This window comes from Platalea leucorodia, assembly GCF_965183815.1.
Source record: "Platalea leucorodia genome assembly, chromosome: 4".
In the NCBI taxonomy this organism is placed as follows: Eukaryota; Metazoa; Chordata; class Aves; order Pelecaniformes; family Threskiornithidae; genus Platalea; species Platalea leucorodia.
In genome coordinates, this window is record NC_138826.1 from 103904326 (window position 1) to 103921677 (window position 17352).

Consider the following 17352-nt stretch of genomic DNA (forward strand, 5'->3'; position numbering starts at 1 on the left):
ATCAATTTACGTCTAAAATCTATCTTATCAAATGGCAATAGACATTCAAATTATGAACATAAATGGACGACTTCTCTATCATCTATATTCATGAACCTTTACTTGCTAGGTAAACAGCACTGACAAAAAGAATTGCTTTATTTCAATATTATTGTTAGAATTTACATAAGCAAATGCTTTTTTTTTTCCTAGTTCATATTTATAGATTTGAACTAACTGAATAGACTATTTCTAATCTTGGTGATAGCTATACAAAGACAAGAAGTCAACATGCATCTGTGGAAAACAATTCCTAAAATAAGAAGAAAAAAATATATTACCCCATGGCGTATAACTTTTGCACAATCCTCTGCCATTTTTCCATATATTAAAATATTGATGCTGTTGATCCGTGAACATGAGTTATCCAAATCTAGAAGAAAAAAAACCAAAAGCGATTGAAATCACCATACCTTCTCCAAAACAAAACAGCAATGGGAAGAGATTTCCAAAATAAGTTAATCTACAGCCTAACACTTTATATTCCAATTAATCTACAAACAGAAAATCCTTTCAAATAGTTATACAACTGTTTCTATGTGCTAACTATAGGTATATCAAGCAGAATATTCTTTATAAAAGGACTATTCAAAATGTGCAAATGTTGTACATCAGTGCACATTAAAGAGAAATGACAAAGATTTCCACTTGGATAATTCAGTCTATAGTGTTAGAGAGGAAATATTATCCAGTCACATTTGATTTTTTTACATTAACACAGACCATACTGTAGAACTTTATAACCTGGAGATATTCCAGGACATAGACAAATCAATAAATAGCCTTACAGGAAGACTGAAGCAGAAATTATGTTGTTGTTTTAAAAGAGTTTTCTACCTTTTACTGTTTCAAAAACAATGCTAATGATTTAGATGTGCAAACCTATTTTTTGAGGCTGTGGAGAATGTGCAGAAGCTCTTGGCCCTCCTGAACAGCCACGTGGAATTAGCAAGACTCAAGGAAGTTTTGCATCCCTCTTTGGGAGCCCTGAAGCCAGCAAGGAAACTGACTCAGGTCCTACCAACTTCATTCACCTCTGCTAACACCAGTCACAAGCAGTATCACCAGGTAGCATCTGCACCCCCCAGCCTGCTGTTTGGTCACAGTCACAAAATTTATAGAATCAGGAAGACTCAGAGGGAGCAAGTGATGATTCTCTAACCAGCATAAGGAAGGAGCTGAGAAGAAAATGCAAAGAAATGGGAAGTTCCTTGAATCCAACATAGACTCCTGACTAATAACATCCTCCTTCTTCCTGGCTGGAGAGGGTGATGAGCTTCGATTTATTACATGAGCATGATTTATTACACGATGAACAACTTACGTCTTTCAATGTGTTAATGTGTCTACTCAGGTATTCGAATAGCTGAGTAATCAGGTGAAATTCCATTTTTAACTACTTAGATTAAAACAGAATGAAATACAAATACTTTGCTGCTAATCAACATACTGAACTATATTAAATGTGCACTTACATAGTTACCGTATAATATACATAGTATATGCTATTAAGTGTGCATTTTTCTTAGTCCTTCTTCATGATAAGCAGTTTAAAAATACACTATTAAAGCTGTACATATAGCTAATGCATTTCCAGGACAGTATTTTAAAAGATTCTGCAACAAGGAGTCTACTGAAATATAAAGACTGTATTATTTCCATTAACTTACCTGGCATAAGTTTAAAATAATCTATTTTTGTAGAGAACAAACACTTTTAGAGAGTATTTTAAATATAACATTTTACTGAACACTAGAAAAGCAAGTACTAGTGATGTAATAGCATGATGTCAAAAAAAGTGCCAAGAAGTTCAATAAAATAAGTATACATTTTATACTTAAATGTAGTACCTTGAAGAACGACCTTGAAAAAGTCTGTCCCATCTCTGAGTTTTGTTAATGGGTAGGAAAGAATAACTATTCCCTAAAAAGTAAAAAAAAAAATGTACTGTGAACTAAGACAATATGCCTCTAAGTTACTGAAACACTGATAACAGCTGAAACATCTGTAAGCTAAAAAAAGATAGAATTGAACTGATAAGTGCAAATTACCATCTGAATTGTTAAAAAAAAGTTAATAAAAACTGCTAAAGACAGCATTGAAGAGCAATATTCTTGGGATATAACACAGGAAACATTACATGTCAATACTACTTAGATGCTACTGACTAGATGATAAGCTATGACTAAACAATGAAATAGTAGCTATGGGAGTACCTTTTACTAGTTACAGTAACAGCACAAAGGCTACTGTTTTAGCACAAAACCTGAAAGGCAGCTAAAAAGGTAGGGTGATCAAAATCTTAAAAGATACAGAAATTTCTCCAAAAATATTGTCAAAGGATTACAACATAAATATCAAAACAAAATCACAGTCAAGAGACAAAAGATGTATATGAAGATAAATAATCTGTGAAAAATAAAAAAACTGTACAGCTGGGAGAACAGTATTACAAAGTTTTGAAACTGTAGTGACCTATTAATTAGTGAATAATACAAATGCTCTAAAAGATGCAAAGGTTCTATTAATTATGTAAAAATACTCTCTTTATAGTGAAGTTGAAGTTACAATGAAGCAAAAATCACAGACCAGCAACTTCAGTAATGTTAACATCTCTTTGGAACAAGTGTGTTTTGTTAGAAAGATGATATCTCATGAGAAAAGGTTCTCCTTCAACAGTAGCAAAAATGCCAGTCAAATGTATTCTTCCACAGTATGGCAGGTAAAGCACTGTATCCTTCTGAAGGATAAAAATACAGAATTTGGTTCAATAAAGAAAAATACAAAAATTTGAAAAAAGACTCTAGAAAGCGTTTAAGAGAACTACACAAACAGCATAGGAAATAAATGTAAGGAGACAGCAGGATCAATCTGTCTATAAATGCACAAAAGCAACATTAAGAGGATAGGTAAATCATAATAATTTTACAGTACACATATTCAATAGGAAGCTTGACTTAAATGTTAGTAAACAATTCTTAAACCAAATTAGGATAAAGTACACAGCAGTGAATTGTTACTGTAGAGGTTTTTCAGCATAAAATTAGTCCCACAACATGTTAACTGAGGAGGAATCCAAATCAAATTCAACAATTTATTTTAGTATCTGTTTTACAAAGAAATACTAAGACTCCACAAATCATCCTTTTCTAACCCAAAGTATATTTTAATTTTATTACACTAAAAAAATAGCCATATTGAATTAGATTTAACATGTACCATATTGCTTTATTGCTTTCGAGACAGTAGTAATGCTTCATTTAAGACCAAAATGGAGGTCAAAAATCTGTGACCATATGTTTTCAATAGGCAAGTTCCTACTTTTCACAGGGAAGACTAATGAGTTTTGTAAGGAGAATTAAGTATTAAATACTTATTTTAACAATCAGCATCTGCAAAATAATGTTCTGAGATTTGTCCATGAATATTTACAGAAAGGTTTGCTGCTTGTTTTCAAAATTACAACTTTGTTTAAAGTTTCAAGTATTATATATAATTGCTCTTGCTGAGATTGTTTGTCTCGAACTGTACTCACAAGTAAATAAAATACTACAGAATTTTTCTTGTAATAAAGTCTTTGCAATGAAACAAAGTAACCTCAGGAACACTCTGTATTTACATACATATTTTTTTCTTACTAAAGAAATTTCAATCCGCACAAGCATGCTATTTAAAAGCAGAATACATTGATGAGATAGAGACTGCTTTCTGACCATTTTTACTTTTTATTTTTCCTTTTACATTCGGTATCTTCCAATGAGTTTTCAAATTCTGGGACCGCATTCTTCTCTATAATAGTCTGGCTCCACCACTTTCCTTTGTATCACAAAACCTACAGTCTAGTTCTCTTCCTCAGCAGAAATACTACCCACTGCTTTCTCAACATGCCTGAAATTCTTGGGCTCCAAACTTCAAAAAAAAAAAACTGCCTTAGCAAAACCTGCTCAAATTCACTCCTCCCCCACAAATCCTGCACTGCTTATTGAACCCACGGACAAACTTTTCCCAAAACTCTCCCCTGTCCATATACCACTAGACTCAGTCTGAAAATGACTATGTGCAATTCCTCTGGTGAATCTGTCTCCTTCCTTGCCACAGCCTTGTTCCTCAGTCTGGTCCAAAAGCTGATTTGGCAGCTGATGTTCACGTTTGGTTCAACTTTGCCACAGCAAAATCCAGAGGATGATGAATTAACAGCAGAAGGCATCAGGTTCAGTTAACGGACATCATGACTGAGTATGTATGGACATTGCTTGTGCTGTGTTCCCACAAATTTAAATTAAAATTTGTATTGTTCAAAGGGATGCCAGAAAGCAAAAACCTTCAGAAGAATGAAAAGACTGAGGTACACAAGCCAGACAGAAGCATCCTGGATGTTTTTTGTTGCTTTTTCCCAGAACACACGTCAAAAAGCCTCCTTTCCCCTTCCTCCATCCTCAAAGCAGGTCCTGATCCCTATTTTGGCAGGTCTAGAGTGACAGTGTGCTGTGCCACTGCTAAGATAACCTAACATCCGTGCATTCCAAGGTTCGCTTCAAGCTCAGCCTGCAGAACTGGATTTTCCTACATATTTAATGCTGCATTAACACCAGCTTTATCAGCTCTCCAGTTGCACTGTTTTTATGCCAAGCTGTTTTAGTCACCTACTAATCCAAGTCGACAGCAGCATGAAGTTCTCTTAACATAAGACAGAAGTCTGAGAAAGAGATTCTATACACTTTCTCTTTCAGCAATCAGCTGCATGTATGCTTTAAATCACAGTCTGGTAATAATTGTTCTGCTTTCCTAATGGAAACGTTTATTTTGGCAGAGACATTTTCTAATTTAGAATCCATTTTTGTCTGCTTCAACATTTCCTTTGTGAAGAAGAATCCCTGTTCTTCCATGTCAGAGGTGCTTGCAGACATAGCTTTTAAAAGCAGGAAAACCTATATGCCCTGCAGGTGAATGGGGACAGAAAACTACACCCTGAAGAATAAAACCCCTGTTTACTAGCAGCACTGGTTATTGATGTTTCCATTTGTTCCTTTACAAGACCTAAGGGAGGCTAGATCATTCTCAATCAAATCACCTCCTTTCATACTCTACTGCTGCCTGCTTCCAAAAAGGGCAGTTTTGCTCCTTTGCTTTACCTAATTGCACTACTCCTGGCATCTCTTTGACACCATAATGAACCAGTCCAGAGAGTGAGAGCAGCAGAAAACTACCCTCTTTCCATCAATATGTATAGTCTTCTGCCAGTTTATTTCTCATGAATGGACTCAATCACAGGGTCAGATAAGCACTTAAGCTGGGAAAGCAAAAATGCTTTTTGGATACAGAAAATCATTAGGCCAGTTCAGCTCATATTTGTTCAAATATTTGTGCCATTTTTTAAGGATTCAAGCCACCTAAGGTTTTCTACAGAATTAGCTTGCTTTTTTTTTTTTTTTTTTTTTTTCTGGTAAGACACTGAAGGCAAGCCTGGAATGATGTTGATTTCCTGCAACTTTAGCGTCAGGGATGATTAAAAGGATTTTCAGAACCATTAACAAAAAAAGTCAAACAGGTTAAAAAAGAAAACCCTCAAAATTGACACTGCATTTTACAGAGTATACTTGTTTTAGGAATGAAAAAAAAAAATCTGCATTTCACTAGTACACTATGATTGTACTTCCAATCTGAAATATATTTGGAACTACCATGAAATATAAATGCACACTTGGTAATGATAAAAAACCTAATTGTATCTTGATGCCGGTAGTTGCTACGGAGTCCTCTTTTCATAAAACTGGATATTGCATTGCTTCATACAAGAAAGGAAAACTGCTTTAGAAGTCATTACTCTGAAATCTGATCTTCAACAGGATGGTGGTGTTTATTACTATGTTTTTTAAAACAAAACACCACTTAACCTCGCCCAATCCCTCCATTTTCAGCACAGCCTTCTGCATATTAATGTGTTTTTAAATGGGTCCGAAGTTTAGAAACTAAGACAACCTCTTATAAAATTTAAGTCTGACAATGTAAGAGGAAGGGACAGAACTGTGAATCAATGAAGTTAGTAGCAACACGCAACGAAGTTCAACAGGGTCATAATTTTGCGTTGCTTAAAGACGCACACAAAGACACACAGCTGCAGCAAGTCACCAACTGAGCTGGAATATGAAGGTCTCTTATAAATATGCCAGGAGCTATTTCAAAGTAAGCCAAAATTCTTTTATTAGTAAGTTACCTGAAAGTATTTGTTGGTATGATCAAAGCCTTCTTGCAAATGTTTCAAATCCTCCTTCTGCAAATGGCTTGGTAGCGGAGTCTCAGATTTTCCTTTAATGATCTTCAGCAATTGAACAGGCATAGCTGCTTTATCTAAACAAAAATGATAAACAGACTCCTGAAGCTACTCATCTTGTTCAAATGAAGAGTTACTAGAAGTTGCAATTTACTCAGAAGGGGAGTATTTATCTATTTCATAATAATAAAGTTTAATTACATAAGACTAAAAATCTTCAGAGGGATTGGCCTCATCTTTTAGCACCATCAACATCAGGAAGAGAGAAACTAACATTTCCTTGGCAATAGATAGCCATCCAAATGACTTTATTTTGCAAACATTCCAAAACACTGCAAATGGCAACAAAGTATTACTTTATATATGAATGCAAAGGGTAATGTAAACAACATGACTATTTTATGTACAGAAATGCACACCAAAAATGAAGCAGAGACTTTGAATGACTCCTTCCCCAGCATAGGTCATGGAAAAATCGTCTCTATATTCAGCTGTTTCCCTAGAAGACAATTTAACTGCATGAAAGTAAAATATCTGTCATTTTAACTTATAATGAACAAGAAATGCTTATGTACAGATTAAAAAAATTTGATTGATGTACCAAGTAAAGAAAAAGTAATAAAAAAAATAAGATGGGCATCTACAAATACTAAATACTGAATGCACTGGAAAAGAGGTAAGAAACGTATGACCATGTTGTCTATCGTTTGTTCTCACTGTGCTAAAGTCAATGAAATAAATTCTTGGTGACATCACTTATATCGAGAATGAGGGAGAGGAAGAGTAGTCTATTATAGTGAAGTTACACATATGAGAAATATAAGAAAGTGATCTAGCAATAAGTAGTTATATATTTTGTCATTAGATGGTCATCTCATTCTTCATGAGGCATCTTTGGTTTTTTGCTGTACTATTTTTATTTAAAGCAGGTATCTACATAAAAGTCACAACATTATCAATCTTCTGTTTTCAGTAAGTTTTAATAAACTAAGCAAAAAATGCTTTTCTATTTTCTAAAAACCCAGCTGGCAGTATTATAGCCACAGTCCTAATTTTAGACAGAGTTTTAGCAATTTTCATAGGACAGTGAGGAACAAAAAAAAAGAAAAAAAAAGATTTCCTATACTTTTGGATGGATATAAAAACTTGGTATTCTGCTAAACAAAAGCTTAAACTACCTTTTTCATTTCAGTTCAGAAGTGCTTTTTCAGTGCTAGGCAGACTGAATTCTTACAAAATATTCACTGACAATTAAATGGAAACAGGGAGGCATTGCGAAATGGAAAGACCACTGGATCATAAGTTACAAACATAAGTCAATGCATATAGGTGCAGACACTCAGCAATATTATAGATATTCTTTAAAAAAAACTGTTATGCTTCAGAAAAATCAAAATTCCACCTTACTGTCACTCCAGTATCCAAAGATATCCGACTTCACTTATTACTCATGACTATTTCTCTAGTTGTGAATAACCATCCTTCCTCCTTCCTCATTTTCCAGGAAACTCCCCAGCAATGTTATTCTTGTCTAATAGATATTATCAAGAATTCACATTCACTAATGAGAACTCTATAAAATAAAATACTTTGGTTCAAGGATCTCTCTTCTCCCAGCTTCCAATTTACATACCTCTCTCTTGTTGCTTGTCCCAGACTGTACCTTTAACTTTGTCAAATACAGTAACAAGTGAAAAGTTGGCCATAATATACATTAATTTTAAATCTGCAATTCTTAGAAGACTAGTTAACCTTTCACTAGCAATATCAGCTTTTTTCCCCTAACTTTTAAGAGTTAAAAAGCAGTAATAGCAAAAGAACCTCTGGTTTCTTAAGCTATTGTATCTAGGCTAGAAGATACGCATTTAAAAGCAAAATACATTCTAGCAAGTCTGATAAATATCATATCTCAAATAGGAAAAACATTAGTGCCTGACTTGAGGGTCTTATTTTAAATTGTAGCTTAGACTTTGAAAACCAGTCCTTATCTACTCCAAAATACTACGCAGCCCCAAGAACTCTGGAGGCTCAGGAGCAGGAGAATAACAAGGCCACACTGCCATGCATCTTCCCTGCTTACAATATATATTCCCTGACTTCACAACGTAAGTCAACAAGCAACTTGTTTCTCTGTAACTTCCTCCCCACTGTGCAAGAAATAAGGAGGTCTTACAACATTCAGAAGACACAGAGGCTCCAGGAGGCACCATTACTCAAAATGCCATAGACTTTGAGCAACAGACATAGCTTACCAAATACTGATAAATAAATTTAAGAGCTTGACTACTAAGAAGAGACAACTTAAAAAGTTTATTACCTGGGATACATGCAGAAAGAATTTATATAGGGACAGGTAATTGGACAAGAATGAGCTACAGTTACAAATGACCAACCTTCACCTCAGTAATTATCTGTGTACGTTAACCTGTCCCATTTGCAAACATGTTAGCTTACATCTCAAATGAACAACCGACAAATTTCAGCCTAATCACTTAAGCTTTTGAGAGTCTTTTGCCTCATAGAGAATTTAATTCTTCTGAAAGGAACCCAGAAGACACAAACAAAATCAACAACTACCTGGAACAGACAGCAGGGCAGGGAGCTTCAACACATCATAAAAAGAAAGAAAATCTCATCTTTTACTGGGGTAATACTGAAGTATTACCAAATGTCAGTTACTTGATATGAAACAGTAGATACTAAATTCTTTCACAAATCTGTAATTGGAATCTCAATAGCCTTCTCCTTCATAACATCTGATGGCCAAGGAGTTAGAAAGACATAATATCATCCACAAAACTCACCAGTAATTGTGTTGACCAATTTTGGTTTCAATGCTGGTGCTTTTTTTTTCGGGACACACACACACACACGGACAGACGACAGATGATGGACGGGACGACACTGGGGACACAACACGGCCCACAACACATTAATCAAGGGTGAAGTGTCAACATGCATGACACGTTTTTCAGTCCTGCTGTAGCCTCACCAGTGAGCTGTAGGAAGCATTGGACAAGAGTTCTACCTTCTGACTGTCTGTGCTATTGTTGTTGGTTGACCCTGGCCAGCCCATAGGCACCCACAGAGCCACTCACTCATCTCTCCACAGCGGGACAGGGGATACAATAGGAACGGCAAAAGCAAAAAAATTCATGGGTCAAGATAAAGACAGTTTAGTAAGTAAAGGAAAGAGGAGGGGAAAAATAATATCCCCAGAAAACACAAAACAAGTGATGCAAAGGCAATCACTCACCACCTCCCACAAGCAGACCAGTGCCCTGAAGGTCTCTGTCCAACAGCTTCCTTGGAAGACCTAGGCTTTGTTGTTCAGCATGACTCTATAGGGTATGGAATGTCCTTTTGGTCAATTCATGTCAGCTGTCCCAGCTGTGTCGCCTCCAAACTTCTTGTCCAACCTCAGCCTACTCACAGGGGGAAGCAGATGGAGAAAGACAGAAAGCCTCAGGCCCGCGCAAGCACTGCTCAGCCACAGCTGAAATACTGGTGTGTTATCAACTCTGGTTTAGTCACAAATCCAAAACAAAGCACCATGCATGCTGCTATGAAGACAGTTAACTCCATCTCAGACAGACCCAGTATATATCTCTAAAATGCATCCAATAGGATACAGTGACTTCCACACTGGAGCAGTTCATGAAGAACTGCAGCCCATGGGAAGAACCCACGTTGGAGAAGTTCGTGAAAGACTGTCTCTCGTGGGTGGGACCCCACATAGGAGCAGGGAGAGAGCATGAGGAGGAAGGAGCGGCAGAGCCAACGTGTGATGAACTGACAACAACCTCCATTCCCCATCCCCCTGTGCCACTCGGGGGGAGAAGGTAGAGAAGTTGGGAGTGAAGCTAAGCCCAGGAAGATGGGAGGGGTGGGGGGAGGGGGGTTTAGATTTGTTTTTATTTCTCATTATGCTACTCTGATTTGATGAGCAACAAATTAAATTAATTTCCCCAAGTCCGAGTCTCTTTTGCCCATGATGGTAACTGGTGAGTAATCTCAATCCACGAGCTTTTTGTTGTATTTTCTCCCCCTGTCCTGTTGAGGAGGGGGAGTGATAGAGCAGCTTGGTGGGCACCTGGGAGCCAGCCAAGGTCAACCCAGCACAGCACAGAGCTGGGAGGTACAACACCAAACAGGTTCCAATTTCTACTCGAGCTGAAGAAGAGGCAAAAGCCTGGTGCAGAGATGCAGATGCTGTTCCATCTCTGTTAACTGCTTTAACTAGTGACATATTAGGAGTTAGAATTTCTATAAAATATCACTCACTGATGCTAAAAATGATGCCTTTATCTGCATGTTTTCAAACATGAACCAGGATAGCATTGTCATTAGCTTACTAGGATTTCAAGCTTCTAGTGAAAAGAGCAACTAGAAGTCTTAAAAAGCTTTTCAGTTCAAAGTATCTACTTCACACTATAATCTAGCAGGCTGAGAAGCTGATCTATTCCACCTAGAAACAGCCAACTTCAAAGTTAATCAGCAATATTATCTTCATCCAGCAACACTATAATGAGCTAGGGAGATGTACAACATAATGGATTAACACCTTTTTTTTTTTTTTTTTTTAATATGTCTCTCTGTTACGGTACTTGAGCAATTAAATAGACTTTTCTGGGTTTTTTTTCCCCACAAAGATGTCTAACAGCAAGATGCATTTTGTTACAATTCAAACATCATTGTTAAAAGAAAACAAAGAAAGGAACTGAGGTTTAAAAACTCCTCTCTCTCTAATAACTACCCTCAAATTCTGCAGCTCCCTTGCTTTCATTTAAAAAGAGCCTTTGCCATTTATTTCAATGGGACAAATATTCCACTTGTGCCTTCAAGGTTACAAAGGAAAATTTCTAAAAAGGAGCCATATGTAGGCTGATGCAGTGGGACCTGCCCATATTATTTACTTACTGTATACTCCTATAATCTAGGACATTTATGTAAATAACATCAAGTAGAAAACACTTTTTTTTTTTTTTTAATATCTTAAACTTCTGTACGTATAAAACTAAGGTCATGTATTGTAACTGCTAACCACTGAAGCTCCCAGATTCTTGTTCTCTGCAATTAAAAAACAAAGACATGAGTATCCAGCTCTAAGAGCTATAAAAGTAAATTTTCAAAACAAAACTGATACAGCACTGGCTTCCCAAATCTATATGAAGATATTTTTAGTGCTGTCCTTGGTGTTCACAGCTCTCCTGAAGAGCAACTAAGTGAAAATAAGTCTGTCGAGTATCTTTGTTGTTCTCAAAAGGCTGACTTCATAACACTAACAATAATCATTTCAACTTGAGTCTGCTGCTCAAAAAGTCTGTAAGTGGCATAAACAGAGCTATTCATAAGGATGGTTGGTTAAAAAAAAAAAGGGGGGGGGGGGCTGCAAGAAAGGTAGACAGCATCATGGGACACTCCTGGAACAGGATGGATGCCCAACACACACACAGAGAGAAGAAGGAAGAAGGCAGTGAACTACAAACACCTTTTGCCTTCCAGTAGCTGAAAGTGACAAAAATACGGAGAGAAAGCTACCAAAAAGCTTAATAATTTTAACAAGCAAAGAATTATATGAAAGGATGTACACTGTATGAGAACCCACAAGTAACACCCTGGAAGAAAGAGTGATGTATATCACTTGCTTAAGCACCGAGGATGGCTATGGGCTGAACTTTTATTTGCTGCTCTGCCGTATCCTTGATTTTCTAGACCTTAAATTTCTGAGAGTGGAACAACCTACTACAACCCACTAGTTCTGTCTTAAGTGCCTACAGAATATTAATACATATTCCAAAAGCATAAAAGCCATCTTAAACCACAGTACACCAGAAAACAATTGCCCAGTAGAAATGGCTTTGAGCAAGGGCTAACCTTCAAGAGAAATAAGCAGTCATTTTAGACTTTTTTTTCCTTCTGGAATGAGGACATTATTCCATCAAAATACTGCAGTCACAGAATGCCTCTATCTCTAGGTCCAGAAGCAAGAGAAGAATACCTATAATATATCTGAAGGACTTTACCTCATCCTTCTCATTTGCAGCTTGAGAGTTTAAACATCCACAGACCTGAATCAGGCAGCTAGGTATGGTCTATGGTGCATGCACAAGAAACAAGAAAAGCTTTCAGGCTCACACAGTCTTTTTATCAGTTCACAAAGAAAACAAAATAATTAGCATTTCATTTTAGGTGCAGCACATGCCAGATACAAGCTCTAAGAGCCTGGTAACTTCAGTGTTTAAGACAAAGTATACACCCATTATAGAATCAGACAGTGGCTCTACAGGAGGTTTAAAGACTGTAATTTTTGAGCTTTGCACTGCAAAATAGGGTGGTAGGAAGAACCCGACCATTTAAGTCTTTTTGTGAAAGCCTTGCATCTTTTTTCTCTAGGCTTTTAAAACTTTCATTATAATTAAAAAAAAAAAATCTTAAATTATGTTTGGAAAAACACCAGAATTTAAACTCTCAGATTAGTTATATCACCCTTCAGTGCACACTGAAAAGCATTAAGAAAACACAAGCTGCAGTTGCAAGTGAAGTTAACACCACACAGCCACAAACAATACAGAACTGTTGACATGAACACCAGCGCAACAGGACTGAAAGACAGGAACAAAAGAAAAATAAGCCACATAGGAAATGCAAAGTTGTTCTTATCATCAAGATAATTCATCATCATTTCTCCCCTTCCTCCGTGCTTCTCTAAGCAACATGAAATAGCCAAATTTTGTATGGCAATTAACACAGTAAAGCCGTACAAAGTTTCTGAAAGGTTTCAGTACAAAAAGCAAGCTCAGTATACAAAAATGTTCTTATACATTGTCAATGTTAAACTAAAGGTACCAACATACTTTATAATAGTCTAAAGCCCCAGGGAACATTCTTAGCAGTGGAAAACATCTTACTAGCCATGACAGACAGATCAAGTCGACCTCCTGTTAGAAACAGGAATCACTCCATGTACATTCTGAATATCCAAGTTCCTGAATTCTTTTGAGCGAGGAGAATCTCTAGGATTCAGTGAAGATCAATTGAACTTTCACAGATGATATCAAATGAGAAGAAAACTCATTTCATTAGTAATGGAATGATGTCCCATAGAACTCATATCTGAGGACATGAGAGGAACAAGTAATATAAGGAAAACAGAGTAATGACAGTCAGAGTTAATGCCTTGGTTTTTTCCTTCCAGATTAAGAGAAACAAGCATTTTCTGGAAGAGGACAAAGAGATCACAAAGCAAGACTTTTTCCCATTGTCTTTATTTGATGAATAAGTCCATCATACTTGTCTTCCACATCTAGTTCTCTAGAACATTATAATTCTGCTATTTCCTTCAGTAAAAATTCATCAATACATATTTAAAAGAAGGAAAAATAGACCATCAAACTGAGCCCCTAATAGCACCCCAAATTATTTATAAAATGCAAGACAAGCTTTACCACTTTTAGTTCATACTGCCAAGAACTCAAAATATAAATGAAATATTATAGACAATGGAACTCCACTGCAAAAACTGCAAGCCCTTAATCCTGAAAAAAGACAAGACTGAAAAATAAGCATATTAATATTCTCCATCTTGACTCCAGAACTAACTTCATGGAGGAGGAAGTCAAAGTTGGATCTGTTCTTCTGTTATGGTTTATCATCATAGTACATCAATCCAGTGCACAGGATAGCAAGTAATTAACACCTCTTTGCCTGGATTACTCAGATCCACCCAACATTTTAGCCTTTGCTCAAGCCAAATATACACACTACTGGGTCCTGATGCTAGCTCTCACTACAACAAATGGCCTGTTCCTCTGTAGCCTCCTCTAGAACACAAATTCTTCAAGAACTAATGAGAGATTAGCTTTGGAGCAGAAAAGCAAAGAAAACACAAGAAGTGAGAGGTAAATTGGAAAGATTACTCCCTTCTCTACAACCAAAAAATACTTCAGTGATACCTGAAAATGACATAACGGGGATTAATGTCATTTTGGGAAAAGGAAGCTGTAGTAATCAGCGGTATGAGGAGATTCCTTATCTATCAAAGCAGATGCTACTTGCAGAGAGACACGTAAACTCATTCTCCAAATCAGGGAGATTGTCTTGAGGGAACCCGAGCAACCTGGTCTAGTGAAAGGTTTCTCTGCCCAAGACAGGGGGGTTGGAACCAGATGATCTTTAAGGTCCCTTCCAACCCAAAGCATTCTATGACTCTATGATTCAAAGTTTCATGAAGAATGAAGTAATAGCCAAGAGCATCAGCATCTTATTGATGTGTTCAGTCAAAACGGTTGATATCTGAAGCCCCTGTAAACACAAATACAGTGCAAGATTTGGGCTAATTGTGCAGAAGTTAAAACAATTATGAAATAGGTAATGCCTCACTTTAAATGTGCACACATATGTAGACACAGACATACCCTCTTTACACAGTTTATGCAAAATTTTCTCATAAAAATGAACATTTACACCATTGAACAAAGCAGGCTACAGAACTACCATAAACTCAACCTGCAATCAGTCACAAGAGAAAACTTTGCTCATATAGCAGTCTTCATGAAATCAAGAGGACCATTCATGAAGAACAAAGTCTGTAGTCTAGAATTTTTGTAATAGTCTAATCTTGTAACTTGTGATTTTTCTTGAGAATTCTCAGGAGAAAACACCACATCAACTAACTAAAACAGAAGGAGAAACTAAGTCAGCAGTGTGACACATCTTATTTCCTTAGCTGCAAGGCTTCAGCTTGCTGTTGCTGCAGATCTTCAAGCACTTATCTTCTGGAAATAAATCCTAGGCTATTCTTACTCTTAGTAACACAGCTGGTACTTACTTTCACTAGAATACAACTAGAATTCCACCCCCCACCCCCCAAAAAAAAAACCCAACCCAAACCAAAATCTCCTTTATTAATTTCATATTAAAATTTACTAATCTGATATTATGCAAGAGAGGCCATAATCAAATGTTACCTGCAGAAAATGGATTCTTACACTGCCATTTCTCTCAACAATATTTCAGCTCTAGAAAGCAGCCACCCACTGCAAAACAAACAGACCTCAGCAAGGCAAGGCTGTAAAGCAGATCCTTTCACGATGTGAACTGTAATTGCTTGAGTCAATTCAGTAATTGCAAGAAGCTGAGACCTTTAAAACCAAGAGCTTAGTTGTGTTAGCATAGGCGTATTAACAAAAACTTTTTTGAGTACACTCAGTGCCTACGAAGAGAGAACAGAACAGAACAGAACTTTTAATTCCTAAAGCACTGTGTTTGTCAAAGCAGGGACTCAATTCCCGGTGTGCAGGGTAGCTCGGGGAGGGAAGGATGGTGCAAGGCAACTGTAGGTCTCACAGTGGAAAGCAAAGGGCCAGAGCAGCACAAGGCAACGGCACGGGCTCTCTCCCGCCGGCCCAGAGGCCACGTCGAGGCGGCGGGGTCTCCGGGCGATGAGAGACCCCTGTTCCACAGCCGAGGCGCCGCCCGCTCCCCTCAGCCCTCCGGAGGGGACAGAGCACCCCGCCACGCCTGGCTCCGGCACGGCACGGCACGGCACGGCACGGCACGGCACGGCACGGCACGGCACGGCACCGCCGGGGTCGGGGTCAGGGTCGGGGTGGGGTGGGGAGGGCGGCCCGCAGGCCGGCCGGTACCTGTCTCCCAGCGCGGGGCGCCGAGCCCCCGCCGCAGCAGCCGCCAGCCCCACTTCCGCCCGCACCGCCCGCCTGCCGCCCACCGAGCATGCCCGGGCGGGCGGCGCATGCGCAGCGGCGGCTCTGGCCGGCCCCCCCCCCTCCCCCCGGCAGAGGGCGTGCGAGCATGCGCTGTGCGGAGGGTGGAGGGCGCTGCCCTCACCGGCTGCGCGGGCAGGGGCCGGGCAGGGGGCGGAGGGAGGCGGGAGCGCGCAGCGCGGGCAAGGCTGGCGGAGGGGGCGGGGGCGGCAGAGGAAAGTCGGGGTAAACAAGGTGTCCGCTCGGCCGGGGCCCGCCGGCGTGGTCCTGTGCCCCGCGGTGGTGGGGCGAGGCCCACCCGCGGCCGTGTCGGTGCAGGCCCGCCTGCAGGAGCTGCGCCGGCCCTGAGGGCGGCCTTCCCCCACCTCCGCTCGGCGGTGCTGCGGCATTGCCCGGCCCGCTGGGGGGGGCGTGCCCCGTGCCGGCAGGGACTGGCCCAGCGGCGGGTGGCCGGTGAAGCGTGGGTCCCGCGACCCGGTTCAGGTGCGCTTAAAAGCTGTCACCTGCAGAAGGTTAAAAAATAGGGGGGGAAAAAACCCCTGCCGCCTGCTGATGGTTGGTTGTTTAACTGCTAGGAGGCATCAGGGCAGGCTTTGAAAACCAGTGTTCATCGGTGTCAGAGACGCAGGGTCCCTCAGGCCTGCTGATGTTTGGATGCTGCAAGTTGGCACGTGCCAGGATCCTATTTGCATTGCTTGCCAATTCAAAATTGGAGCATACATGGCTCAACATCGCAACAGCAAGGCTTCTTCCTTTAGAGATTTCAGCTTTCCCTCTCCGGTACCTCAGAGATACCTCTTCTGCCAGCCTGCGCTCGCTCACTCCCTTTTCTCATCTCTGCAGTCCTGGATATCTGGGACAGCTTTCCTTTTCTTGTTTCCCATCACTTAGTGACTTTAAAAAAGTCCCACTGGAAATCATTTTCTCCTCTCTCTACCTTTAAATCTTTGCCTTCACAACCCTCCCCTTATTTTGGAACTGTTTTAGTTAACTGAAGTGTTTCAGTTACACTTTGAATTGAAATTCAATTCAAAAATTGGAACTTAAATCCATCCATGTTCAGGAAGCCTCTGGAGGGGGATTCACTAACATTTTATGTTTTGTACTCATTTTCATTGTTGACAACCTTTTCTAGAACAGTTTTTGTTTCTTTGTTCTAAATAAATTTTAGTCCTATACCTTCCACTGGGTATTAATGTTTCGTGCTTGATTATAAGCAAAAATATTATTAGGACCTTGTTATACAGGCATGATAAAAATAGTCCACAGTCAGAGCTAAGATGGAGCTGGAAATTTAAGCACACCCGGTTACCTGGA

General features: G+C 39.1%; 1 protein-coding gene across 6 annotated transcripts in view; it reads right to left on the reverse strand.

Annotated features, from left to right (window-relative positions):
- Nucleotides 1-16027, reverse strand: part of POT1 (protection of telomeres 1) — a 79076-nt gene extending 63049 nt beyond the window's left edge. Inside the window, exons 1-6 of one of the 6 annotated variants that reach the window (XM_082310859.1) lie at nucleotides 15958-16015; nucleotides 15280-15524; nucleotides 9567-9735; nucleotides 6254-6387; nucleotides 1890-1962; nucleotides 321-412 (exon numbers count right to left, since the gene is read on the reverse strand). In XM_082310859.1, coding sequence (XP_082166985.1) covers nucleotides 321-412; nucleotides 1890-1962; nucleotides 6254-6376 — 288 coding nt within the window. In that variant the 5' untranslated portion in view covers nucleotides 6377-6387; nucleotides 9567-9735; nucleotides 15280-15524; nucleotides 15958-16015. Of the gene's footprint in view, nucleotides 1-320; nucleotides 413-1889; nucleotides 1963-2628; nucleotides 2780-6253; nucleotides 6388-9566; nucleotides 9736-15279; nucleotides 15525-15957 lie in introns of those variants that run through there. The other 5 variants (XM_082310861.1, XM_082310860.1, XM_082310862.1 and 2 more) reach the window with 5 other exon arrangements.
- Between the last annotated feature and the right edge of the window lie 1325 nt (nucleotides 16028-17352).